The sequence below is a fragment of the Parambassis ranga genome, chromosome 2, assembly GCF_900634625.1.
Source record: "Parambassis ranga chromosome 2, fParRan2.1, whole genome shotgun sequence".
Classification (NCBI taxonomy): domain Eukaryota; kingdom Metazoa; phylum Chordata; class Actinopteri; family Ambassidae; genus Parambassis; species Parambassis ranga.
This window is the reverse complement of record NC_041023.1, coordinates 4966646-4991780: the sequence shown is the minus strand read 5'-3', so window position 1 is coordinate 4991780 and position 25135 is coordinate 4966646. Positions and strand designations below refer to the sequence as shown.

The 25135-nt window shown below is 42.5% G+C and overlaps 3 protein-coding genes across 4 annotated transcripts; 2 read left to right on the top strand and 1 right to left on the bottom strand.

The window, feature by feature from the left end:
- The first annotated feature begins 323 nt into the window (after positions 1–323).
- Positions 324–12501, top strand: fhl3b (four and a half LIM domains 3b). Its single transcript, XM_028399979.1, has 6 exons — positions 324–484; positions 7057–7235; positions 8925–9099; positions 9915–10084; positions 11100–11286; positions 11890–12501. Exons 2-6 carry the CDS (start codon positions 7080–7082, stop codon positions 12039–12041), a joined length of 840 nt encoding a protein of 279 aa, XP_028255780.1. The 5' UTR covers positions 324–484; positions 7057–7079; the 3' UTR covers positions 12042–12501.
- Positions 12502–16371: 3870 nt separating this feature from the next.
- meaf6 (MYST/Esa1-associated factor 6) lies at positions 16372–20013 on the bottom strand. Of its 2 annotated transcripts, XM_028396153.1 has the most exons (8): positions 19887–20013; positions 19308–19423; positions 18568–18655; positions 18428–18473; positions 18148–18340; positions 17476–17505; positions 16906–16939; positions 16372–16822 (listed from the first exon to the last, which is right to left on the bottom strand). In XM_028396153.1, the coding sequence occupies exons 1-8, from the start codon at positions 19974–19976 to the stop codon at positions 16808–16810; spliced, it is 612 nt and encodes a 203-aa protein (XP_028251954.1). In that variant the 5' UTR covers positions 19977–20013; the 3' UTR covers positions 16372–16807. The 2 variants fall into 2 exon arrangements, with proteins under 2 accessions (XP_028251954.1, XP_028251964.1); XM_028396163.1 differs by lacking the exon at positions 17476–17505.
- A 156-nt stretch (positions 20014–20169) lies between these two features.
- Positions 20170–21958, top strand: stpg1 (sperm-tail PG-rich repeat containing 1). The gene is made up of 8 exons (XM_028400141.1): positions 20170–20251; positions 20336–20460; positions 20528–20629; positions 20775–20945; positions 21025–21133; positions 21205–21376; positions 21460–21641; positions 21837–21958. Exons 1-8 carry the CDS (start codon positions 20221–20223, stop codon positions 21908–21910), a joined length of 966 nt encoding a protein of 321 aa, XP_028255942.1. The 5' UTR covers positions 20170–20220; the 3' UTR covers positions 21911–21958.
- Positions 21959–25135: the final 3177 nt, after the last annotated feature.

Here is a 25135-nt window from a genome sequence, read left to right as displayed (position 1 = left end):
ATGGATGATGAGTGTGCAGAGAGCTGATGGATGGACCTTTACTTTGATATCAAGTAGGATTTCACAATACAAGTCCAACTAAAAAAGCTCATATTATGAGATAATTATAGTGATTTTTTTCCGTTTAGAGAGATAATGAAGTGGTTTACAGCGCCAGAGGATCCTCAAAAGTCTAACATGTGTTTAAAATATTCAGTTACGTCCAGAAATCACTCTGCAGGCAGCCGTCTGTCCGCGCGGACGCTCCACAAACTGAGAGAATGAAAGAGAAAAGGAGGAGGGAGTGTACGGTGAGGAGAGGGGGCGGCGTTTGGAGGAATGCTTTGGTTTCAAGCACCAAATGCTTCTGTCTGTCAGTTGAAAGCCGTCTGAGTCCACGCAGGATTTTAATCTTGTCATTTTCATACAGCAGAGCTGGAGCGGCCAGAGCGCACGGATCGCGCAGAGACGGCGGAGTCTCCAGAGGCTGCGGATGCGCACAGCGGTGAGTTTGGCTTTATTGTATCATTAAGGCACAATTTACTGCTTTGTGATGTAACAACGTGATTACTAAGTGCTTTTAAAAGGTGTGATACGGTTGAGTTTGCGCGGCTATCTGCGTAAAAAGACCCTCACCTGCTAGAAAACAGCGCACACTGAACACCCATGTGTCAGGCTGTGAAGACTCTCTTTGCCTGGCTGCAATCTGGACTTAAAACCACTTATTAGTAAAATGTACATTCACAAAATTACTTAATTCAAGCTAAAAAAATGTAAAGTTTGATATTTACAGCATTTTTACACCCTGCTTGTTCCACATGACAACTCAAATGTGCCCCTATGATAGGCTGCTGTTACCTCTAAGTGAATACATTGTCAATAATAAAGTGCCATGTTAGAAAATGACCCATTAATCATCTTGAATGAAGGCAAAGGGTGGTTGTTGGGTCTGAGGGGGTCTGATCAGGGTCCAAAGGAGTAAGTGATACTGTGAATGAGAGCCTTTGAAGTAGGGTTTATGATAAACAGAGGGAACCAGGAGACCTTTGAGTGGACCGGCTCAGATGCAGGAGACAAACGAGCTCAGTATCTGAATACAAACATGTTTCGCACTGAGCCCTCCAGGCGGCAGTGAGTTATGGTGATGTCATGTCTCCTTCAGGTTACAGATTTTATTCTGGAGACTCAGCAAACCCGTCTTTCCCCCCACCACCATCACCACCACCAACACTCCAGCACCGCTCATAGTTTCCATCACCGCACATCTCCAATGTGTTCCAATCCATTGGGTCAAATTAAGGCATTTATTGAAACAATCAGCTGCATTTTCCTCCTAAAGGATTGTGTATGTGTGTGTGTGTGTGTTTTTTTTTTAGAAAACAGAGGGTAGAACAAAAATGCCACATTCTGACCACAGTCACATTCCTCCTAAATTCTTGAAGGTTGGTCAGGGACAAGCCTCAGACAAATAAAGCAGTTTAAGGAAGATGATTTCAGATTGCCAAGTGACAGACGGTCTCATCATGAGTCAGTCTCACACACACACACATCACTGTCTTTTCCATTTCCCCTGTTTGTACAGCTTGGGATGAGAGTATAGAGGGACATTTTAGGAAAGGAAATGTGTAGCCAGAGCCAACAGGCGGTTAGCTAGCGTTAAGAATGGAAACAAAGAGGGACAACAAAGCTAGTCCTATGGATGTACATCCACAGGACTAGCTTTGTTAAAAAGTATAGTGACGACTTTAAAAGATCATTTTGTGAAGAAAGTAGCACCGAACATATAGGTATACAGCTGCCGAGAGGTGCTCGTGTGTGTACAGAACCCAGCAGCTTCAACCTGTGTGCTAAGTCTAAGCTCTATCTAGTTATTTAGCTTAACTGTCCATCACTCATCTTTGTGTAGTAAGGTTTGAGTTTTGCCTGCTGTTTTTTGCTCTCCTCTGTATAACTGAATCCATCCCTTCTAAAGCTCTCCAACAGAAACTGAGGCCCAACACAAATAAATGCTGCACTAAATATGAAACACAGACAGCAGGTCAACAGTCTCTGTCGGAAAACAAACATTTGTTACCATTAACACCCAGGATGCAAACCCGACCAGCTGATAGGACGATGTGTTTACTCATGCATTTGTGTTGGATAGCAGCTTTCTGTTTAGGATCAGGGGGAATGTTTATTTACTTTAATAAGTCTTTTCCTGCTAATGGAATCCAAGTGCAACAACGGCTTCGCCAAAAGTCACTTAGATTTTAAGAGTCTTTGAGTTTCTGCTTGGTGTTTTTCAATCTTTCTTCTCACTTTAATTATTTTGGGTCTTTATTTTTTGTAGCATAATAATAGTCATAATCATAATCCCCAGAGGATGAACCACAATCTGTCACAGATTATATCCTGAAGTTTACCCTTGGCCCGCTGACTTTTCTAGAGTTTCTAGAATTCTAGAGTATAGTAACAATAGTTGCACACAATCACATCATTTCAGTAGTCCAGAATCAGCCCAGTATTCCGGTTCATGTATATTTACATGTTTTCTCTATGAAAAATCCTTATTTTTGAATACCTAGTATGTCATCTACAGAAATCCTTCTGTAAACTGACTTTAAAGCACATTGAAGTATCTTCAGCCTTCTGCTGCATGTCTTTACGATGTCATTTACTTCTGTAAAATGACACTATTAGAAAATTAGAAAATGCACAGACATGACATGCAAAGTGTGCCTTAAATTCCTACACAGCAGCTCTGTTGGGTGTTAGCAGCAGGGACTTTTTTAATTGTTTGAGAAGTGTTTGTCAGTTTGGTCGAGCAGCAGCAGCTGCAGTCCACATTGTTCCACTGGATAAACAAACAGCCAGATGGAGAGACAGAGCTGGACACTACCTTTAAAAGCACTTTGTTTCCAGCAAGGTTATGCGTCACTGATCATATTATGATTTTAGTGGTACTCACCATGGAAAGACTTCTGTGCATTTTTCCAGTGTGAATGGGGCCTAAGGCCTAAAATCAATCCGGCTAGAGCGGGATTCGGGCCATATCTAGATATATCGGATAGTTTTTTTTTGTTGAGTGTGAACACCGCAAATCCGGCTATATCCAGCTTTATTTCAATCCACCTCTCCGATGTGGATCTAGCTGGATTGGCTCAAATGTGGCTCAGGTCTGAACGCAAATGCAGCTAGCGAATGCAGCTAGCGACGTGATACTTCCGGTTCACAGGGACAGTGTCTGGGTCGTGTACAAAAGCTGTATGTAAACAACCGTCGAACTACAACAGCTTTGCCCTGAGTTTATTTACAACAGGGCTACAAAGAATTAAACTGCATTTTAAACCGGAAAAAAATGAAGGAACGGACTCTGTATATTACAAGGTGCCACCTAACAAGCCGAATTAAGCAGGATTGAGTGCGGACACGCGTGTGTGATAGCCAGATTTGAAAATAGGTCTGAACGTATCCAGCTTAAAGGCTATCTGGATTCAATCCTACTCTAGCTGGATTGACTTTCTCCAGTGTGAACGGGGCCTTACTAGACTGACACAGATTCTTACCTTGTGAGAATGTGGAATTTCTCTTGACAAACTGCAGCCATGTTTCATGTGACTACAATAATACAAAAGTGTTCCTTCCATCCTGGTGAGAGCTTTAATCACAGACTACAATGTGTCCTCATGTTGATTTGTGTGCATGCAGTTGAAATTGTCCTTGTGATCTGCAGGAAGCCACACCACATTGAATGTCTTTGTACTGGGGATGAAAGGGAGCGCAGTCATCTGACGGCCGTATAAGAGACCAGGCTTGTTTTTCTTTTTCTTGTTTTTTTTTTCTATAGCAGTGTATGGCAGAGGGTGTCACTTTCCTTCCCAGGCTGCAGGGCTCCTCTACACTTTCTACACAGCATTGTGTGTACTGTCAATATTCTCATTCACCACCCTTAAATCCAGGTTGTGTAACCCAGGAGTCGCACAATATGAGGGCTGTTCTGAGCTTCACAGGCACCCTAATCTATTTTTAGGGGCAATAAAGAGTAAAGAGGGCTGGTAATTAAAAACCAACAGTGTTTCCTGCATCAACTGAATTCTGCACAGTTTGTGGTTTTTACTGTAAAGAAGAGAAAAAAAACTGCAGCAGCACTTAAAGTCACAGGTTCATCTTGGGCTTGGGTTTCTTGGGCCAACCAGCGCTCTCAACATTGCTTTATTTGGAGCTGCTAATGTGGCTAAAAACCTGTTTTATTTTAAGTGTTGATGTTTTTACTGGTGTTACAGCACAGGAGAAAGCAGTGATTGTATGTCCAGCTCAGACTTAGAGGACTAAGGAGGGGGGAAAGTACCCAAAAAAGGCACTGAGGCTGTTTTATAATCCATGAATTAATAATTGTAGCTGTGACAGATTTAACACTTACCTACATATGTGCTCCACTTGGTTTTATTACGTGTGACAGTGGTTTTCATCATGGAATAATCTGGTTTGTAAACCCCCAGACACAAGTCTACATTTCTCCTGAGGGAAAATAAACAGTAACACCCAGCAGAGCTCTCGCAGAGTTCCTGGCTCCAGTCGTAAGAAACCGCCAGGTTGTCGAGGAGTAAAACAAGCCATGAAGGGACATGAGGCAGGAGGCCCCCGCAGGCTGATCCTAGGAGACAGTTGCCATTTGGCTGCATTAACAAAACCAAGTGAGCACACTTGCAAATCTGTCACCAGGACAGACAGCGTATCAGTGAAGAATCCAACATGTACAGTCATCAAGGTGAATTGTGGGTTTAAATAGTTTCAGCAACTGTGTGTCTGTGTGAGAGAGAGAGAGAGAGAGAGAGAGCGAGTACTCAGACAGGATGGATGACTGTTTGGTTTAATGTGTCATGAGGAGAACAGGGGTGACAAGTATTCCTGGGTGCGGTCCAAAAGAGGACACCTGTAGTAAAGTGAACGCCTCTTATGCAAGTGTGTGTGAGTCAGCTGATATTAGTCTGTCTAGACAGCGTGAAGACAAATAGATCATGCTGTTTACATCCACAGTCTCTACATTAGTGAGGTCTGCATAGGGGGAGTGCTGCTGGTGGACTACCTGGAGAAGGGCCTCACTATGGGTAACCATGCTGAGGTCTCCAGCCTAAAAGTCTGTAGTGATTCACCTGGTTAATCATCCTCTTCCCCAAGATGCATAGTTGCATTTTCTGGAGGTCCAAGGTGCTGATTTCTGGAGGAGGACCCCATGACAGCTAGGGTGGATGGGTGGATGGGTGGATGGGTGGGTGGGTAGTCCCCTAGGGAAATCCAATTCCTACATGTAGAAATCTATGCAGACATTTGCTCCTCCTCCTTGCTTCTCACTGGACTGCCTCCCTTACACTGTTATCCATTGTATACTGACTGTACTGTTACAATGGATCGTCCTATAGGAGTCATAAAATATTGGTTTGCAGTATTTTAATTAGATGTGTTGCGTTCTGGCTCCCTTCCCATAAAAATTCCCTGCTGGAAGCCCGAAGGAGGGTTTGATGAAAGACAACAGCTGGAGGCCATAGAACGTGTTTGCAGATGTTGTGGTCCAGGAAGAGAAACATAAAGCACAAAACCAGAGAAGACTATGTCCGGAAGGAAAACCATTGTTCTATCCCTGCATGGATGGACGAGAATAGAAACCCGAACTTCTTTAGATGTTTTAGGAGGGAAGCCGGGGCTGATTTCCCCGTCCAGACAGCAATCTGACAGAAAGCAGACATAGGATGTAATGTCTTCTATCAGTTTGCTGTGCCTCCATGTTTTGTTGACCCAGCTTGGTGCCCTGGAAGGAGGAAGCAGCGCTGTTATCTGCCGGGAGGGCTGCACTGTGAGGGATGTCCTCGGTCCAACCAGACAGCAGAATGTGTTTATCTGAAACTGTAGCGTCATTGGAGGTTAGAGTCAAAATGTTCGACACCAGGAATGTAAACCAGGCGACTCCTTTACAGACCGGATGCAAATACCTGAAAAAAAAAACATGACCAACACTTACGGCCTTCATAAGAAACATCTGGGTGATGTTATTGTTTTCAACCCAGCTGGTGATGATGATGGGGAGAGGAAGAAGAGGAAGGAGTCTGAGGAGGCCGGGGTTATCTGGAGTCTGTGCCCATTTAGCAATGACCCTAACGAGCCAAATTTCCACCTTCTGACCCAGGGTTTGACCTACAAATTATGGTAAATCTATGCTTTCATTCTGGGCCTCATTAGTGTGTTGTTATCCATGTTCTGGTCCAAACACAACCATCAATTTTCAACATAATCTCATTAGTCAGTTACACTCCTTTAATTCTCTCAACAACAACCAAAACAAAGCTTAATTATGATGATTACCTCTGACGACTCGGCGGGTCATCAATTACCTGAAAGCCACTCTTTAAACAGCGTCTACATGGAGGATGTGACGAGAACAGCAACTTTTGGAGGCTAACACATGCACGTCCCCAGTGGGATTGCGTGTTGTTGTCATGTGCGCAAGCAAGCAGGATGTTAAAAAAAAAATCATGAGGCAACAGAGATTAGGGATGAAGTCAGTCTCATTAGAAGACTTTTATGAGAATATTTGATCCAGTGTGTAGCCGTGAGTCTCTATAAAAGGAGCAGAACGAACTTTTAGGAACAATTCAATACAAGTTGGGGTGAACAGAAGACAAATGAAGGGTCTAGCCTCATAAATACAGCCCAGATCACTCAGGAAAGACTCTTTGAAACTGAGAGTGTCGTTTCAGTTCACAGTCTTTACAAGTAATATTGTTCAGTTGCTCAAAAGGTCAAAGTCAAATCGCCACAGGGGGTTTCGTTCAAGAAAAAAAGGGAGGGACATTTTAAGCTTTCATTCTGAGTGAGTAACGGTGAAATAGGAGAAGTAGTTATTATATCATTACTGATTTCTAATAAATCAACACTGACTGTGTGCTCATCCAGCCCTGTCTGCACTTTAAAGACATGTCTGTACTGTCTCTGCTGCTGTTGGTCTTGATATAAAAATGTCTTCCTGCTTTCTCTCTGTCTTCCTAATTTCACTCCTCTTCCTCCTTCTCCTCCTCTTCCTGTGAATACTCTGTTTTGCAGGACATCAACCAGAGAAGGACATCATGAGCGACCGGTTCGACTGCAAAAACTGCGACGAGTCCTTGTACGGACGCAAATACATCCAGGTGGAGGAAAAGCCGCACTGCATTCCCTGCTACGACCGCCTGTATGCCAACACCTGCCAGCAGTGTAAGGAAATTATTGGACACAATGCAAAGGTACACCGAGTCTCTCCCTCTATCATGCCATTAACAATATCTCATCTGGTCTCAAACACATGTGGATTATGAACATAAACAGGGAAAGAACCAATTTTTCTCCACTAAAACAGACAGGTTATTTCTAATGTTCACTTTTTAGACTTTTGTCTGGATCGTTTTCCAGCTTCATTAGTTCTAACTGTGTGGTGGTTTATATGTGGTGGAGGACTTGAGTGGGTGGGTCTAAATGTCTCCATACTTACCTGTGTTGGTCTGACTGTCTGAGTCACTGTTTCCCCACCACACAGTTAGAACTGATGAAGCTGCTCAGAGGAGCAGAGAAACGTCTTCAAGAAAACTCAGATGCCTCGCTTCAACCTTTTCAATGAAAATGACCTGGATGACTGAGAATCTTCCTCAGCATGCTGAAGTGGGAGGAATGAGGAGGAGAATATGAAAAGAACAATGAGGAGGAGAGCAGGAGAAATAGAAGAGGAAGACGAGGAGATGAAGAATGACAAAAATAACCAAAAAGAAACTGTACATGTTTGACTCCACTTCTCTTACAAACCACCATACTGTCAGTAATTCCCAAAAGCTCCTTTAGAAGTTTTTATTGAGTAAGAATGAAAAGCATGACCCCGAGGGAAACACCCACAGCATCAGACGCCATGAGGCCACCAGTGTCCTGTGAATGATGGACTTCCCTGTGTGGGAGCACATAAATTCTGCCTCTGCTTGCTTTGGCTGTCCCTCCTCCACACAACATGCTACAACATCCATCCTTCATCCTTCTCTCTCCCGTGATACCCCACGCCTCAAAAATCAGTTTTTCACCCACTGTTCAATGGGGACATTTGTCTCCCTGAACTGCACATGAACTAGAACACAAGCAGCTGCTAAAGAGAAAAAAATTAAGTGGGTTATTGTTTTTGTGTTAGGTCTCCTCTGTTTGGAGATCAGCAGGGTGTCGTAGTACGAAGGGAACTTTTGGTTCAGACTTCCATGTGAGCGAACATGAGAAACAATAACAGATCAACTGTTTTTATTAACTTAACACACGTCTGATGCAGGATTCTACGTATGGGATCAAACTCAGAATAAACAAACAGTTCTGGGAAGGAGCATTGCACACAGTGTATTAAATAAGGGTTATTTTATATATATTTCTATTTATAATTGCCATCAAAAAGTAGAAGGAGGACAAAGGGAGAGAGGGAGAATGAGTGAAGATGATGGGGCAGGTGGACAGGAAGAAGAAGAAGAAGAAGAAGAAAAGAGGAAGACGACTGAAGATGAAGAGAGAAAAAAAGACAGGAGAAGGAGAACAACGACGACAGAAATAACTGCTTCCTGTGGTTCATCCATCTACAGGGTCACTGCTGTGCTGGAGCCCGTCCCAGCTGTCAGTGGGCAAGAGGCAGGGTAAACCCTGGACGGGTCACCAGTCTATCGCAGGGCTAACAAAGAGGGACAAACAACCGCTAACACTCACACATACGCCCAAGTTAGAGTTCCCACTTAACCTAACATGCACGTCTCTAGACTGTGGGAGGAAGCTGGAATGCCCGAAACCCACACAGGCACAGAACTCGATACAGAAAGGCCCCAGGAACCTTCTTACTGTGGCCTGGTATAAACTCAACAGTGTCTGTAGGTTCGGTTCTAGACCTTCATTTTGAGCTGTTTTCCATCTTTTTGTTTCAGGAGCTCTTCTACGAGAACAGACACTACCACGAGCACTGCTTCCGGTGTTTCCGCTGCGACCGCTCGCTGGCAGATGAGCCCTTCACCAGCCAGGACGACGGGCTGGTGTGCAGCGACTGCTACTGCAATGAGTTTTCCTCTAAGTGTGTGGCCTGCGACAAAACTGTCATGCCAGGTAGAAACAATACAGACTCCTATCTACATCAGCATGTTCATAGACCTCTGCGGCGGCACAGCGGTGACTGCACCAGTGCAAAAAGTTCACACCCTGTCTTTGCAGGAATGAAACAGGCTAATGAGTTTGTGTTATCGGGGGTGTGACAGCTATAGATGTGACAGAATGATTGTTTCCATGCTCTGCTGAAAATATCTTCAGTTTGAGCACAGCAGCGGTGTCAGATGACTGAAAATTACCCGTGCGTGTGGGTTACTGTGGGATATTATAACTCACCAGTTCTTTTCTGAACTGAGCAGTCATTTTCTGCACTTTCTGATCGGCCTGGAATGCCTTTAAAAGCTGCTGCCCTCTTACCCTCGTTTCTTAAAAGTGCAGCCAAGTTCAAGTACAAAACATCGTCATGCCTTTAGGCTGCATGACGGGTCCCAGAAGTCGTAAAACAAGGCCGGTGATTAAAGGATCTGACGTCCAATTTCATAGGCATCACTGGCTCCCGGCTTTTATAAACCTCTGCAGTGAAGCGTGTCGCTCTTACATGTGTGGGAATGAAGCAGCAGCTGCGTATGAAACGGATAAAATAAATAAAGAAGGAAAGCTGCGGCTCTGCTCTGTTTCAGCCTGTCACAATGTTTTGATGCAAGATAAGCCGAAGTGGTTGTGCGGCATATTAAACAGATTTAGTCGTCATCATCAGATTTCATTCCAGCTTATAGCTACAACACAGATCAAAAGAAAGCTCAGAAAAATATCTACAAACAATCAAAAGCAGCTCACTTCTCGTCCTGTTCTGCTGCTGCGTCTCTCTCTGACAGGGTCAAAGATGTTGGAGTACGACGGCGCCACGTGGCACGAGGACTGCTTCGTGTGTCATGGCTGCGAGAAGCCGATCGGTGCTGAGGCCTTCATCCCGGACAGCAACAACTACTACTGTGTGCCGTGCTATGAGGGCAGGGTTGCTCCTCAGTGCAGCCACTGCAAGAAGGTGAAACCGGCAGCAACACTTACTCTGCTCATTCAGTTCCTCATGTTTTCATGTTGTCCGTCCTGTTCTTGTACAGGCTATAGTATGGAGTTTCTCTACATTTTGTACAAGGGTCTGCTCAAGAATAAACTGCTTGGATCTAGATTGTAACAGGTTAAAGGTCATGGTTACTGTGACAATGCCCCCTCATGGTTATGTTTATGTTAAAGGTAGGGTAGGAGATTTTGAAAACTCAGTGAGAGTCAGCCAGATTTCGAAAGTAAACACACGCCCCTTTCTCTCGGAGCTCACCCCGAAGCCACGCCTCCCAATCACATGGACGCGCATTACCCGAAGACGAGCTGCGGTCTGTGACTTCGGCCATCATGCACGTACCTCTCTGGTGCGCGCAGAGCAGGAAGAGAGTGACAACCAGCCAATACTCTGCGCAGGGTCCACCCGGAGGATTGGCTGATGTTTTTAGCGTTTTATAGCTTCCACAGATGATTAATATTCTTCGTTTTAATGAGAAACTGCCAAACTAATTGGTTGCTAACGGATTGTAAAGAGAAGTTACACTAATTTAACAAAAAGTGCATCAGAAGGAAATCTCCTACCCTACCTTTAACAGAACATATGGACGCATTGACAACATTATGTTATATTTATGTTCAGGAGTCTGAGGTTCGACTCCCCCGACACTGCAAGCTGGTTTGTTTTCACCTGTGGCATTAAAACAACAACTAGACTCTCGGTGCTGTGCACTGACATATACTATCCTCAGAAGTCTTTTTTTCTGTCAAGCAGTCTAAAAAAATCCTATTTACAATCAAATAAAGGAAATCAGCGTCACATCAGAGAAGCTTTTGGGCAAAGTTGATAATCCAGAACAGATAAAACCCTCAGTTAATGTCATTATTGATGCCGCAGCAGCCACAGCTTTGTGTGCCTCAGTGGTGTCATATCAGGAAAAAGCTAATGCAGGATCTTAATGTGACTCACATGACTTTGTGCTGATCTAGTGTGTGTTCTGCAGGCTCTGACTAAAGGAGGCGTCACCTACAAGGACAAGGTGTGGCACAAAGAGTGCTTCTTCTGCACGGGCTGCAAAGCGCTGCTGGCCGGTCAACCCTTCACCTCGCAGGGGGAGAGTCCGTACTGTGTAAAGTGTTTCAGCAGCCTGTACGCTAAAAAGTGTGCCGGCTGCAACACGGCCATCACAGGTCAGTGACACCTGACAGGACTCTCATGCTTTACTCTGATAGTTCCTGTTGAGTCAGTAAAGCCTAAAACCATCATCTCTAACAAACAGGTCTGAGCGGTCTGATGACGCAGGTTTTAAATGTAGAGGCTGCCCTAATCTCCTGTGTAGGGTCGAATGAACTGTGAATTCTGTTTAACTTCAAATGTTATTTGAGGAATATAATCAATTAATGTAATAATTAGTTACGTTTTTGGTCTCTACTCACCCGTCAGAGAGTAATTAGCTGCTAAATACTGCGCTGTGTTCAACATTTGACTGTAAATACCAGTGGTTTTTGGGCTGTTTGGGTAGCGTGCAGAGATCTTTTCTAAGAACATGTTAAAACAGAACGTCGAATCAAAACAATAAAAATTGTGCCTGCAGAGCAAATAAAGAGGATTTAAATGAAACCACGGCTATGAATCAAAATACCTGAAGGTACACGGAACTGGCAGTACTTTCTTTCCTACTGCCAACTGTTGATGTTATCTTGAATTAATTCACATTATTTCCACCGTGTTTTTCCAGCCTGAATGAAACAGTCCTCTGTTATTTGCTCATGTGCTGTGTGTTTGTCCTGCAGGTTTCGGAGATGGGAAGTACATTTCTTTTGAGGACCGACAGTGGCACCAGCCGTGCTTCAAGTGTTCGCGCTGTTCCGTGTCCCTGGTGGGCTCCGGCTTCTTCCCCGACCGTGACCAGATTCTTTGCACAGACTGCAACAATGACGACTGACCACCTCCCATCTAAACATCACGACATCAAAGAGCCTCATCGCTGCTGACACCAGCAGAGACACCTTTAAATCTCAGCTTTGCACCAGAACACTGCAATATTCCTGCTTGGCTCACAGTGTAAAGCTGACGCACAGCTCAGTGTTTACAACTCAAACTCTTTTCAGCCTTTGGTGCACAGAAATGTACGTTTAAACTATGCAGCAATGTCTTTTTTTCTGTTGTTTGCACATAAAAGAGCCCATAAAATATACAAAAGATACATTAAACTGGTTTGTACAGCTTCAAAAAACAAGAATTTAAATGTTACAACCTATGCAAAAATCTTTCTACTTTTTATTAAAAGATTTTTAAGCTGCTTGTCTCTATCTGTCCTTTAGTATCAGCTGTTGAACGTAGTTTCTTTTCAGCTTAATTCAGTTTCTGTTTGTGTACATGCAATAAAATGTCATCAGATAAAAGACAGTCGATAATTGTGTATGTTTTTATATGACCACACTGCTATATGCTGATAATGTTGTCATGCTAACATGCAGATGCTAATATATAGCAAGCCAACATGCCCATAATAAAACTTTGGGTTTTAGCAGCTGTACCTAATCTGAGGCAGATTACATGTCATTCTCAGTAACACACATGAAACTACTCCCAAACCTTTAATAACCTTTACGTCATCTTAAACTATCAACATTTTTCCTATAAAAAGCTTCTTTTGAAACCCTTTACCCTGTTTCCCAAAGAAGGTTTTCTGTGTGTCGTTCCATGAAGACTTTCCCTTACTATTTCTTACATAACCTACATAAATATTTACAGTTCAGACCTTCTGTACTGATCCGCACTGATTATGTTTATATGATGGCTGTGCCAGTCTAGTGTCTGAGTGGGAGCGAACAGAGGACTAGTTTACTGATTTTTTAGACTCGAAAAGGCCCAAAACATTTGAATTAGACAGAAATAAATGAATGAAACTGAGCATGATATTTATTTTTGACCTCATTTAGAACAGGCTATAAATAAAATAAGGAAAGGATATGAAAATGACAGGGTTTGATGCTGTTGTAGTCATGCCTGACAGGTACTTCTCCATCCCCAGGCCTCAGGTATTCACTCATAAACAGAAACATGTCATGCAGTTGTGTATATTCCTGTTACTTCCTGCTTCTGATCATCATTTTGTTGACTTGTGGCAACAAGTCTGCTCTTTAAAATCTTATCACAACATTAATCCCAGCTGAAAAATAAAAGGCACATGTGGCGCTGTTATTTGTTCGAGCTTTTCCCATGACTCTTGCTGAAATATGTTTGACCTTGTTTTCGGGGATGTTGGACAACAGTCTTGTTTGGTCTCAGGAGAAGCAGAAGGGGGAGGAGGAAGAGGAGGAGGAGAAAGAGGAGGAAGGATGGGGGTGAAGGTCCTTAGTGAATATTCAAGCTTTCACATCCTCAGTGGAGCGTCAGCTTTAAATGGGACGTAAAAAAAAAATGGCTGAAACAAGGGTGCGAAACACTGCAGTCCCTAAAATAACCACTTGAGGGTGGCTCCAAAAGAAGAGTAACTGGTGATTAATAACATTTAAAAGATTATCAGTTATCAATTTATAATTTGACAATCAAAAATCATAACATAAACAGGTGTTTCTGAGAAAGACGCATCCTTCAAACATGTTCAAATGTGTCTGCCAATCACAATGTTGCCGCCTCGGCTGTTGCTAGGTAGAAAAGTATACTTTCAGCTCTTTCTGATTGGTGGACCTTCTGTAAATTGACCAATCACATGATCTCACTTAAAATGGGCGGAGTTTGTTGTCGCTAATGTTGAACAACTTCTGCCGGCTGTTAGCTAGCTGAGCTAGCGCGTTTGTTAGCTACCAATGGAAGCCATGGAAACACGGAACAGTGTTTACATGACAGACTTGGCCCTAATTTGTAAAGCACCAGGTGGAAAGATGGAAAAGTGTGCTGCGCTTCCAAGTGACCGCTTAAAGGTGAGTTTATGTGTTTAGTGTCCGTTTTATAAGTGTTGCTAATACCGTAGTTGCCTGGCTGTTTACAGATATTTTCGTTAATTTGAGGCCTTCTACTATGTAAAGATTTTATATATAAAATATAGGAAGTTCCCAAATTTGTCTATTGATACAATTGAAGTTTTCCTTGAAAACTAAATAAAAATCACAGCCAAAGTGTCAGAATAGCTATCATTTTTAAGTTTAAAGTGGATTCCAACAGCAAAACAAATGGCAGTTTGCTCATCCTCCATTAAAACACCATAGAACTGAGTCATTTAAATACAACTGAAGGAATCTGGTTTGGTCTCCAGCAGCTGAATTAAAGCTTTGCATTGGTCAATTCTTTCCAGATCATTTCCTGAAGTGACAGGAAATGAAGCTGTAAGATTTGCTGTTAAGTGGTGTAAAACACATGGTACATTCATGCCTCATTACTCACACACCCCAAGGTCGAACATGTGGAATTCATTTATGTTGTGAGTTTTTCCAGCCAGATCGCATTACGCAGTTGGAGATGTTAAACATTTTTGGATGAGACTTGTGGATGAGTCATGTGCTGTCATGTAAACCTGGTCCCAAACGCAGCCTCTGCATTATCTACATGAGCTGAACCAGACATGATGGGAGAGGCTGTAAAATTAATACTGCTGGGAGAAAAATGTGCAGCATGTCTCCAAACCTGTGCTCTCATCAATCAAGAATCACCAACACAGGTGAAGAAATGAAAGCTGCAGTCAAACACCCCATGTATTGCATTATGTTGTGTGTGTTTTTGGTGTTTGTATGTTAACAAGTAGTCTGCTAATATGGCCTCATGGCACTACAGGAAAAACAGGACATCAGCCTAAGTATTAAGCATTAAATTAAATATTTGGTATCACAAATTTGTGTCAATTTCCCAGCAATACATCCAGCAGATGTTGAGATATTTCAGTCTGGACAAAAGTAGTGGAACAACCGGCCACGCTAAGAATGCTAACTGCCTGCTGTAGAGACAGAGCAGTGAAAAACTGTCAGTGTGTCATTCGTACCAGATAAAATGTGAGTGTGGTGGTGGTGGAGCAGCACGAAACCCAGGAATGCATTCCAGGAATGGACTTTTCCCAGTCAGACCCTCCATCATATGTGTTTGTCAGCAGGCGCTGTTTCCTTCTCCGTCCCTGCATGTGGTGATGTTTCAGGCCAGTTGTGACTAATGTGCTGCTCACTGCAGAATTCAGATGCTTCAGGTTTTGAATTATACACAGTGGGGAAGCTTTTAATGTGTTCTTTAATCCAAAGATTCAAATAATACAAGAACATTGCAGGAATAGTCGCTCTCTGGCTGAGCACTGGGAGAGAAGACTGATAGCTTAGCGTTAAAGTTAAGTTCACATAAAGCAACATGTGGTTTTGTGGTGGAATATCACAACTTTAGGAGGCTTTGATGCCTTAAGGCTCAGTTTAGTAAATCCACAAGTCACAGCTTTCTTCATTTTCATTTTCATTCACAGAGATTATGAATTTATTAAAATAATTGAAGGAACCTGACAAGAACTTATGATAAATTCTTGTCTGGTTAAAGCATTAACATTGAGTCAATATGTTTATATTACTGCTGCTGTACTGCTGGGTATTTTTTAAATAATTTCATCAGATGATTGGGAGTGTTTTAACAAATGACACAATAGGAAAACAAACATGTAGTATTACATTTTGCTGCCTGTACCTCATCTGCAGTGGTTTATTTTGTGTATCTTCTCTGTAGTCTGACATTGTGCTTCTTATTCTAAAATGAATGTCTGTATGCATTCACTCCATTTAATGCAATTACAAGAACATGTTTTGTAGAAATGATTCCATTCAAATATAAATAGGTGAATGAAGAAGAAAAGATGTCAAATATTGTACCAGTCATTTTAGATCCAAACTAAAACGATGTCTTCTTGCACCACCTACTGACAAAACTGGGATGCTGCATGTTTCAGATTCTTCACCAAAATCTCTCCCGAGTGTTAAGCCACACACACGAAGCTTTGACTTAACGACTGAGAAAATCCAGACAATGTTCAGCTGTCTGCCGTGAGATCAAACTTTTGTTTATTTAAGTAAATATTTTTATAAAACAAGCTGAGAACTGACAGAAGAGAATGTTCTGGCTATCCTCTGCATTAGTTACATAAACACAGATATTTGGGCTCCTTAAAAAAAAATAACTTTCTGTGTGGGAATCCATCCAACAATGACTTAAAGCTCGACAGGAGGAACAACAGAAATGTAGGGTGATTATTACAGCCAGGCATGCAGTAACTATATGAGAGCTGACTGAAGGAATGTAAATTCACATTACCGGTATTTTAGTTTTTATTTTTTTTGCAAAACAAACAAATGTCATAAAAATCTGGGGGTTAAACGACAACGTGACGTTTAACAAAAAAAAAAAAACGTACTTACAATGTGAAAAATGAGAATTAGCTACATAATAAATACAGTCTTTTTTCATTCTTTTTTTTTTTTAACTATACAAGATGGTGTGTTACCAGAGATGGGCCTCATAAAGCCACGAGTAACATGCAACACCGTTATTTCTACTTGGATTGGCTGGTCAAAAATGGTAATCCAGACCATAGTGTATGTGGCGAGTGGGGAATGTTTCAAGCAATACATACAGTACGGGCTGAAATATACAACCAAAAAAGAAAAAAAAACGAAAGGCATACAAAGTTCACAAAGTTCAGAAATCTTGTTTTTCTCTACATGTATCCAGGTCGTTCAGGCGTGTTTAAGTTGAATAATCCTGAAGGAGGAGAGATTAGAAAGAATTAGATGCTGCAACTTTTCATATTTTACTTAACGGACAAAATAACTGAGATAACTTACAGCTCTTGGTTTCTTGTTAACCTTCATGTCAAACCTGAAACAAAACAGAATCAGGGCTGCATTAGATATTACCACCAGAAAAAAAACACCTTCTGATGGGAATTATGGTGAAAAGCGGTGCCACTACTATTGTACCATGAAGAAGCCTTAAAAAAACAAACAAACAAACAAAAAACAAGCCCGAACAAGAACACTAAATGGCTGCGTGATTGGTTCTTGTTCTCTCCAGCCAACCCATCATCTCACAAGCAACCAGCAATGTTTGTTTTTTTATTATTTAATCATTGCTGGAGCTAAGGAAGCACACGTAAAAATGAATCTGTGGTAGGAAGATATGAAAGTACCCCATTACCGAGCAAGAAAATCTAAATGGGAGTGCTGGATGTGCATTCAAAAATGAAGTGTCGGACATGCAGTAATGACTGAAAACCAAGCAGGCGTCAACTCAAACTAAGTCAAAAGAAGCAGGAGGGGGGGGAAGAAAAATGACGGAGAAGTTGAGGATGGGGGGGGTTTTACAGCAAACAGGATGTAAACACCACAGGAGCAGGAAGTAAAATTCAGACTTACTCAAAGTCATAATCAAACATGGCAGAAGGACTGGGGTGGGGGGCAGCATTAGGGGAAGGAAGAGAGCAGCAGCTGTTAGTTCACCAACCTGAGTCTAAAAGCCCTACGAGTACATAACACTGCAGTCCAGACTTTAGAGAGAGAGAGAGAGCACTGCTTCATCTCAGCAGTGTACTACATGGAGCACCTGCTGTGTATGTGGTTAGAAACAGTGAGGCCTGAGTCGAGAGAAAACACGGTGTCACTGACATTAACCACATTAAGACTTCTATCGCGCTCATATAAACAGCACTTCCACTAACAAGCTCTCCAATGAGACTACTCTAACTTTTGTGTCAATACAAGGCCCAGTCCGAAAGACACGCTTTGGAAAACAGAGGTAGCTTTATGAGCAGGCCCATCTTATATTTGTCCAACTATGAGGTCTTCCAAAGAGAAGGCTGTATCATACGTGCAATAACACGTAACTGAAATTTCTACATTTTGGTGGATTCTCCACATCCAAATTCTGAAAACAACCATTTTCATTAACTGAATTTGTTTAGGAAAAAATGCTTTTATAGACATTAGCCGCTCCACATACATGTATACATTTGGCTCCTTAATCAAAAATTCCTGAGGCTGGATGACACTAAACAAAGAGCTGCTGCTCTGAAGTCTTGGATGTTGTACCTGTGTCTGTTTTTGTTCTTCCTTTTCTTGTGGCTCCCATGGTGGCTGCCTGATGAGGAGGAGGAGGCAGCCTTCTGAGGTTTTAGGTCCTGAAGCGTTGAGTCTACATCCTCTGTGTCCTCCTGGCTGGGTTCGTTTTCTTGATTCTGAAGGTCGGGAGAGGCGTCACTTTCTGTACCACTGCCTGCCTCACCTGAACAAATCCAAACAAAAGGTTAGAGTTCGTCACAGAAGAAAATGCTCTGAGATCTGAGAAAGTTGTGCAAAAACAACAACTCACGCTTTTCATTCATGTGGTCCGGTATCCCACCGAGTGCACACACCGCCTACCATTTAACAGAGGCAGAAATGTTGTGTTTTGTTATGCAGCAAATATGATCAACACTAAACTAAACTAACAAATAAAAGAGAAGGACTTACTGCAACTGACGTGACAGAAGACTTGCTGAATAAACGCTCTGCTTCCTTAAATTTCCTATTCCGTCTATCAGTTTTACTATTGGAGTTCCTGTAAGAATAACAGAACAAATATAAATAATTGTGGCTTGTCCTCTCTGGGTGGGAAGAGAGCTCCTGCCCCAAGTGGAGGAGTTTGTGTATCTCGGGGATCACGAGTGAGGGGGAAATGGAGCGGGAGATTGACAGGTTTCGCAGTAATGCGGTCGCTGTACCGGTCTGTCCTGGCGAAGAAGGTTTACGATTCGATTTACCGGTCGATCTACGTTCCACCCCTCACCTATGGTCATGAGCTATGGGTAGTGACCGAAAAAATTAGATCGCGAATACAAGCGGCCGAAATGAGTTTCCTTCGAAGGGTGGCTGGGCGCTCCCTTAGAGATGGGGCGTGGAGCTCAGTCACCCGAGAGTAGCTCAGAGTAGAGCCGCTGCTCCTTCACATCGAGAGGAGCCGCCTCGGGGTCCCCCAGAGGAGCTGGAGGAAGTGTCCGGTGCGAGGGAAGTCAGGGTGTCCCTGCTTAGACTGCTGCCCCCGCACCCGGCCCAGGATAAGTGGTTGAAAATGGATGGATAGATGGATATAAATCATTTTTCAGGGTTTACAAGGTCATTAAAATCCTATTCATCTCTCATTATATAATATTTGCTTCTGTTTTAAAAGAAATAACAGTTTCTTCTGATGCGTTTGTTAATCTGACACTTACTTCTGGTTGGTGAGGTATCGGTCCCATCCTCTGATGATGTTGCCATACATCTGAGTATCTTCTAGGTAGCTGCCTTCAAATGCATATATTTGTCTTTCCAAGTTTACCAGCGTCTCCTGTGACATTGAAGAAAACGAATGACTGTTAAACCAATCACTGTTACAGTGCTGTGACCAGGGATGCTGTGTATGTACACGAGAACACAAGCTATCGCGGTAACAACGCGAGAACTCTGCCAAACCGGGTGGCGGCTAATATGTAGCCATGCTAGCAAGCTAGCATATCCAGTAAACTGCGCTCCAATAATGGGAGACAGGGATAAAATGTTTTGTATTCACACCACAAACTGACCAGACCTAAGTGATGAGTGATGAAACATGCATACACGCATAGCTAATCAGGTTATGCAAGCCAAGAAAGAAAGCGTTAGCTACATGCTCGTTAGGAACCGCTATTATTAGCATAGCACTTAGTGAGGCCTTGGCTAACGGCGTGTCCACTCGGATAATTCAGTCAGCTATACTTCGTACACCAAACACCCCTTCCACCTCTAAGAAATGAAGAGTAGCGCGGGCTTACAGCGAGTTCTTGTTTCCTCTTCACCAGCTCAGCGAGCTCTCGGCGTGTGTCGGGGATCTGCGGCGGAGTCGACTTAGCATGCATCGCCATGATGGATCGAGATCTAGAAACAAAACACACACTCGGGTGGTTGGCGTAAAAAAAAAGCGCCCCATTGCCTGCTGCTGTTCCACCGACAGGTGGCGCCAAAGTCTGGCGATTAGACGGCAGCCTCTTAAAAAAAAATCACTTTGTTTTTACGTCGCAATGGCAATTGCTGCCACCTGCGAGGAGTTTAAGTGGCATCAGATTTAACTTCAGCAGTCACTGGTTCTGCCTGATATCCACCTGAACCATGGGCCAGGTGTACCGAGGATTTAATAAAAGTGAGTCTAAGTGAAATTTTTAGTTCATTGTTTAATCTCAAATGTGTCAAAATGTAACTTAACGTGGTACTTTTTGTTTAACAGCAGATAATATTCCATCCTATACAGTTTCATGTTCAATACCAACAAAGTACCAAAGAAAAATGACATCAAATGAGGAAAAGAAGGGGTTTTCCTCCCAGACGAAGAGGTTTTCTAAACAAGTCTTGGTAGGTAGTGTATCTCTCTCACCATAAACTAAACAAGAAGAGTACAACATATATTTTTTTTTTCCAGAATGAAAATCCAGGGCCAGGTGTCTATGGCAGTATTTTCAGCTCTGAAGTCAACAGCCCTTCCTTCTCAAAGAAGGGCACCACAGGTTTTGTTGCTCCTCAGGTGAGGAGGCTATTTATAATGATTTCAGTTGTCCAATCCGTCGCCTAGACCATGTGGTGGTCTTGACTTGGCCTCTGTGTGTCTTGTTCATTGCTTAGACCCTTTAAGTCTTAAAGTGTCATCATCATATCGTTCTCTCTGTCAGCTCACCAGAAGGCCTCAGAGAGCCACGCCAGGACCAAACGCATACAGCCTGCAGGGTCCATTCACAAACCAGAATGACTTCAACATTGGAGTCTCCAGGGTGTTCCGGCAGCCAGTGGGCGTGCAGCGGGATGGTCCCAAACATAAAACCCCAGCTCCGAATCAATACGATGTGCGTACATTGATCATATAATCTGATTGAGTCACTCGCTGTGAAGCTTCTTGGGTTGTTTCTTTTTGTTTCTGCACAGGTCGGTCGTGTTAATAGAGAGACATTCTCCACAGCAGCTGGCACCTCATCTTTCCTTTCAAAACAAAAAAGAGACTCGTACTTCCCGGTCAGAAATGTGCCGACGCCAGGTAAGATTTTTTTTTCCTGTTTTACTGTCTATAAAATCTGCACTTATAATAACTTTCAACTGTTCTAAAAGGGCACTATGAGGCGAGGAATGGCCTAATCAGCCACAGCTCCAGTGCCATCTTGTCTCCTTTCAAATCAAAAACACAGAGGATTCCTCCTCTCATGGATAACCACGTGCCCGGACCAGGGGCCTACAGTCCACATCAGGCACCGGTCCCACCAGTGAAGAAGATCTCTGCGCTGTGAGTGAATCACTGTGTATGTTTTTCTGTGTATGTCCTCTGGTTTGACTAACAACTACAAACGATGTCAACTGTGTTTAAAGGAAGGGGTATTATTTGATATCGGCACCTCCTGTGATTGTCCCCAAGGACCCTCCTCTCCCAGGCCCGGGACAGTATGACATTGGAAAACATGACCAGTCTAAACATCCAGGGCCCTCTGCTGTCTTTGCATCCAGAACTAAAAGAATACTCCAAAACGGGGCTGGTACAACACCAGGACCAGGTAAGGACCAGAGACTCGGCATATTTGGTCTGCTCTTTAATTTGCGTGTTAGAAAATTAAGAACAGATCTACAGGAGTTATGTAATAAGTTTACAGCCACACATAGAAGATACACAGCTGCTCTTTTTCTTAACATCTGACATTTTGAATTTAGCTAATAATTTCATGCTAATATAACTCATTCTCTCCTTCCAGGTTCCTATAATCTGCGAGCTTTGCCAAAGCACTCCTTCTTTCACAATGACTCCAGAGTCTGGTTTCCTGTATGAAGCTTCCAGCTGTGACAGCTCTGCAGATACAAGATGCACATTTCCAATCAAGAATACCTGTTAAAAAATTAAACATATGCAACATTTCGTCTCTATTCCTGTGTTTATGTGTATAGTATTTGTTCTAAGCATTGATGTAATCGAACACCAAGTGATGCTGATGCTCTAGTGTGGTGATGATATAGCAGTCACTGGCAGCTGCCGGTCCAGTCCATGGTTGAGTTAACAGCTGAGGGCTCGAGATGACACCACTTTGCCAACTGCTGGAGGGCAGGCAGAGGGGTGGAGTGTGGCTCTGTATGTGAGCAATGTGACTGACTGGGCATGAGGCAGGGTGCTGTTTAACCAAAAAGACAAATGCACGCTACAGTTATAGTCGCTTTATCACGTGTTGTGAAGTAGACCGAATACAGCCTCATAACTGACCTTTGACTGACCTTCAATATTTTTGTAATAATCTGGATTATACAACATGAAAGCACAGGGAATGTCATCTTAATTTGTAGCTCTGCTCAATTAGATGGATTTTACTCTTGTTGCAGTTATTTATCAGTTTTTATCACTCCCATACACATGACTTGTGTAAAGCCCTGCTCCACATACCAGCCCTTTATCAGCAGGTCAGTGGGCAGCATACCTTTGATTACACTACCTGACAGGTCGCAGACATAATCTGTGTTACTTTCTCCCTGTTATTCATCACATTAGATAATAATGCACCTTCTGGTTTACCAGAAACTAGGGTGTGTTCCTATTGGTCATAATTCTGACACTGATGTTGGAAAGTTTTTAATCTCCTTAGCACATTTAAGCTGCGTCTTCATCCCTGTTTCAGTTGATATGCTTGCTGAGAGCGATATTAATTGACTCGTCTAACTCTTCAGTCTTTCTATTATTGACGTGGAGTTCTGTGTTCACCAGATGCAGCTGTTAATGTGGAAATTAGAAAAAAATCTCTTCTCTGGCAATGATTGAATCAAACTACCGCAGCGTGCCAGTGAGTTGCTGTGGAAACTTTATGGTGTTTTTTTTTCCCATTTGTAAATGATATGATTCACTCTGATCCTCAGCGTCATCTGTTCATCTGTTTGCATGAAATCAGTTGGAGATTTTTCCCCAGCTCTGCAGTTGATAACCGCACCAACTGCAGACATGCTTGCCTCCCACACTGTAGCAGCTGTAGTTATATTCAGACTCTGACTTCAGCCGTGTGCTCTTCAAATATGTGTACTCGCCCTGTAAAACCCAACCATTGTGTGTGTGTAGTCTTTGCTTTCACAATGAGAGAAGCATTTTACTGTAACACAGAAATGTGCTCTCCCCTCTGGTCAAACACAGGGAGGATCCAGACAAATGTTCTGAGTGTAACTGCAGGCTTTCTGGGGTTTTAAGGCCTTTTTTTGTTGTGCTTTTGTGTAGGAGGGGCAATTAACAACATGCCTCTGTGGGTTGATGGGAGGCTCTCTGAACCTCCCTGTGTCTCGGTCAGGTACAGGCGAGTATGGACATGCACTCGCTCAAAGAAAGTCTCAGTGAGTAAGAAGGATCTTTGTTGCTCAGGTCGAGTCGGCTCCTGCTTTTAGGTGCTCTAACCAGGTGTGTTTGGCCAGATTTGCGTCACAGACATCAGTCAGTTGTCTCGCTGGCCAAAGCCACAGTATACCTGGAGCGCAGTGAACAGCTAACCATGTCAGATTGAGCTTATGTCTGCTGCCTGGCAGTACATCAGGGGACTGCAGGCATGATTCGTTCTGCTGTGATTTCATGAGTATTGCATAAAACATTTAAAGACATATATATTTATGGAATCATGATGATTTTAGAGCATCAACAAGCTTTTTGTAGGCATGCTACGCAATTGTGTATTAACGTATGGATTTTTTTTGATTCTCATAGATAAAGCTTTTATATATGTATGCTTCCCCCTCCTTTTTGCCAGTATAGTATGTTACTGGGTGTTACTATGGAAACACATGTCGGCTCATAGCTCCTGTTATTGACTGAAACGAGAAGAATTGCAGCAGTGTCCTCCTGCAACACATGACCTACAGTATAACAACATTTTCTAGGAAAAAACAACACAAGCTTCCAGTGTGATCAGTTTGTGCCCCTCGAACCTGATTGATAATAAACATAAAAGATCTGTATTATGTCCGTCTGTTGGTCTGCATGTAGAGCCGTCCACTCCCTTCACAGACACCGTTAGCTCATACCCATTAGCTGTAGTGGAGCTGCTTCTTTTCCTCTTTTCTGCATGGCAGGCCAGTCAGGAAATTGATTAGCAGTGTTTCAGTGTATCACAGGCTAAGTTTGTCCTTCCATGTTAAAATGAATATTTGAAATCAAAAGCAGCCACTTTGTGCTAAGCTGCAACTCAGGAAAAAAAAATGGATGAAGTTTAATTTGAGGAGAAAAAATAAGAAAGCTACACTAACCACAGGGAATAATCTGGGTGTTGAGTCTCTGCACCAGTCCTGAAGTTAGTTTCTAAGTGGGTCATGAATATTTTATCTTATGGTAATGCTCAGTTGGCCTTTTTGCATATTAGTATAACTCTGACTTCATTTTAGATTTTATATATATATATATATATATATATATATATATATATACACCTTTAAGGTATGTTTATTATGTTTTTCAACATATATTTTTTACTTTTGTACCACCTGTCATGTTCTGCGGCTGTAAGAGGAATATGCTGATGACCTTATCTATAATGAATCTGATTTTTTTTTTTTTTTTTTAGTCCATAAAAGCCAAATGAGGGCAGGTTTGATGAGACTATTTATAAAATGCCTCCTTTAAAAATACATGACAGTCCTCCTCAGCCCTGCTGAACCCACATCCTCTAAAGAGAATACTGGACATCATTCTACATATGTGCCACAAATGGTTCTATATATATGTGTATATATATGAGGATCTTATGCAGTTATGACTCCAGTCATAGTGTCCTTCTCTGTCTCCTGCAGTTGGAGGAAGGTCAGATTAATTTTTAATAATCTTGTCATCTCTGCAGGATACAGGCAGATAATAACCCTGTCACTTATACAGGGGAAAGTGTCCTTGTGTCCATTTTTTAATTAAGTTAAAGGACGTGTTTACTAGTACGCATCTCATTATTATTTATTATAATTATTCTAGTAGTAATTGCCGTTATATGTAAATCACAGAATGCCTTTCTACTGTTACAAACTAGTAATTGGTGTGGGTCTAATTGCT

Bases quoted from the DNA above. Each gene is read 5' to 3' on its own strand.
- meaf6 (XM_028396153.1), bottom strand. From the start codon at position 19,976: ATGGCGATGCATGCTAAGTCGACTCCGCCGCAGATCCCCGACACACGC. The intron at 18,656-19,307 runs GTAAGTGTCAGA...TTATTCTTACAG, and splicing joins CGATACCTCACCAACCAGAA to GAACTCCAATAGTAAAACTG. The intron at 18,341-18,427 runs GTGAGTTGTTGT...GGATTTGTTCAG, and splicing joins GGACCACATGAATGAAAAGC to GTGAGGCAGGCAGTGGTACA.
- stpg1 (XM_028400141.1), top strand. From the start codon at position 20,221: ATGGGCCAGGTGTACCGAGGATTTAATAAAA. The intron at 20,252-20,335 runs GTGAGTCTAAGT...TTTGTTTAACAG, and splicing joins GTACCGAGGATTTAATAAAA to CAGATAATATTCCATCCTAT. The intron at 21,134-21,204 runs GTAAGATTTTTT...CTGTTCTAAAAG, and splicing joins CAGAAATGTGCCGACGCCAG to GGCACTATGAGGCGAGGAAT.
- fhl3b (XM_028399979.1), top strand. From the start codon at position 7,080: ATGAGCGACCGGTTCGACTGCAAAAACTGCGACGAGTCCTTGTACGGA. The intron at 9,100-9,914 runs GTAGAAACAATA...TCTCTCTGACAG, and splicing joins CGACAAAACTGTCATGCCAG to GGTCAAAGATGTTGGAGTAC. The intron at 11,287-11,889 runs GTCAGTGACACC...TTTGTCCTGCAG, and splicing joins CTGCAACACGGCCATCACAG to GTTTCGGAGATGGGAAGTAC.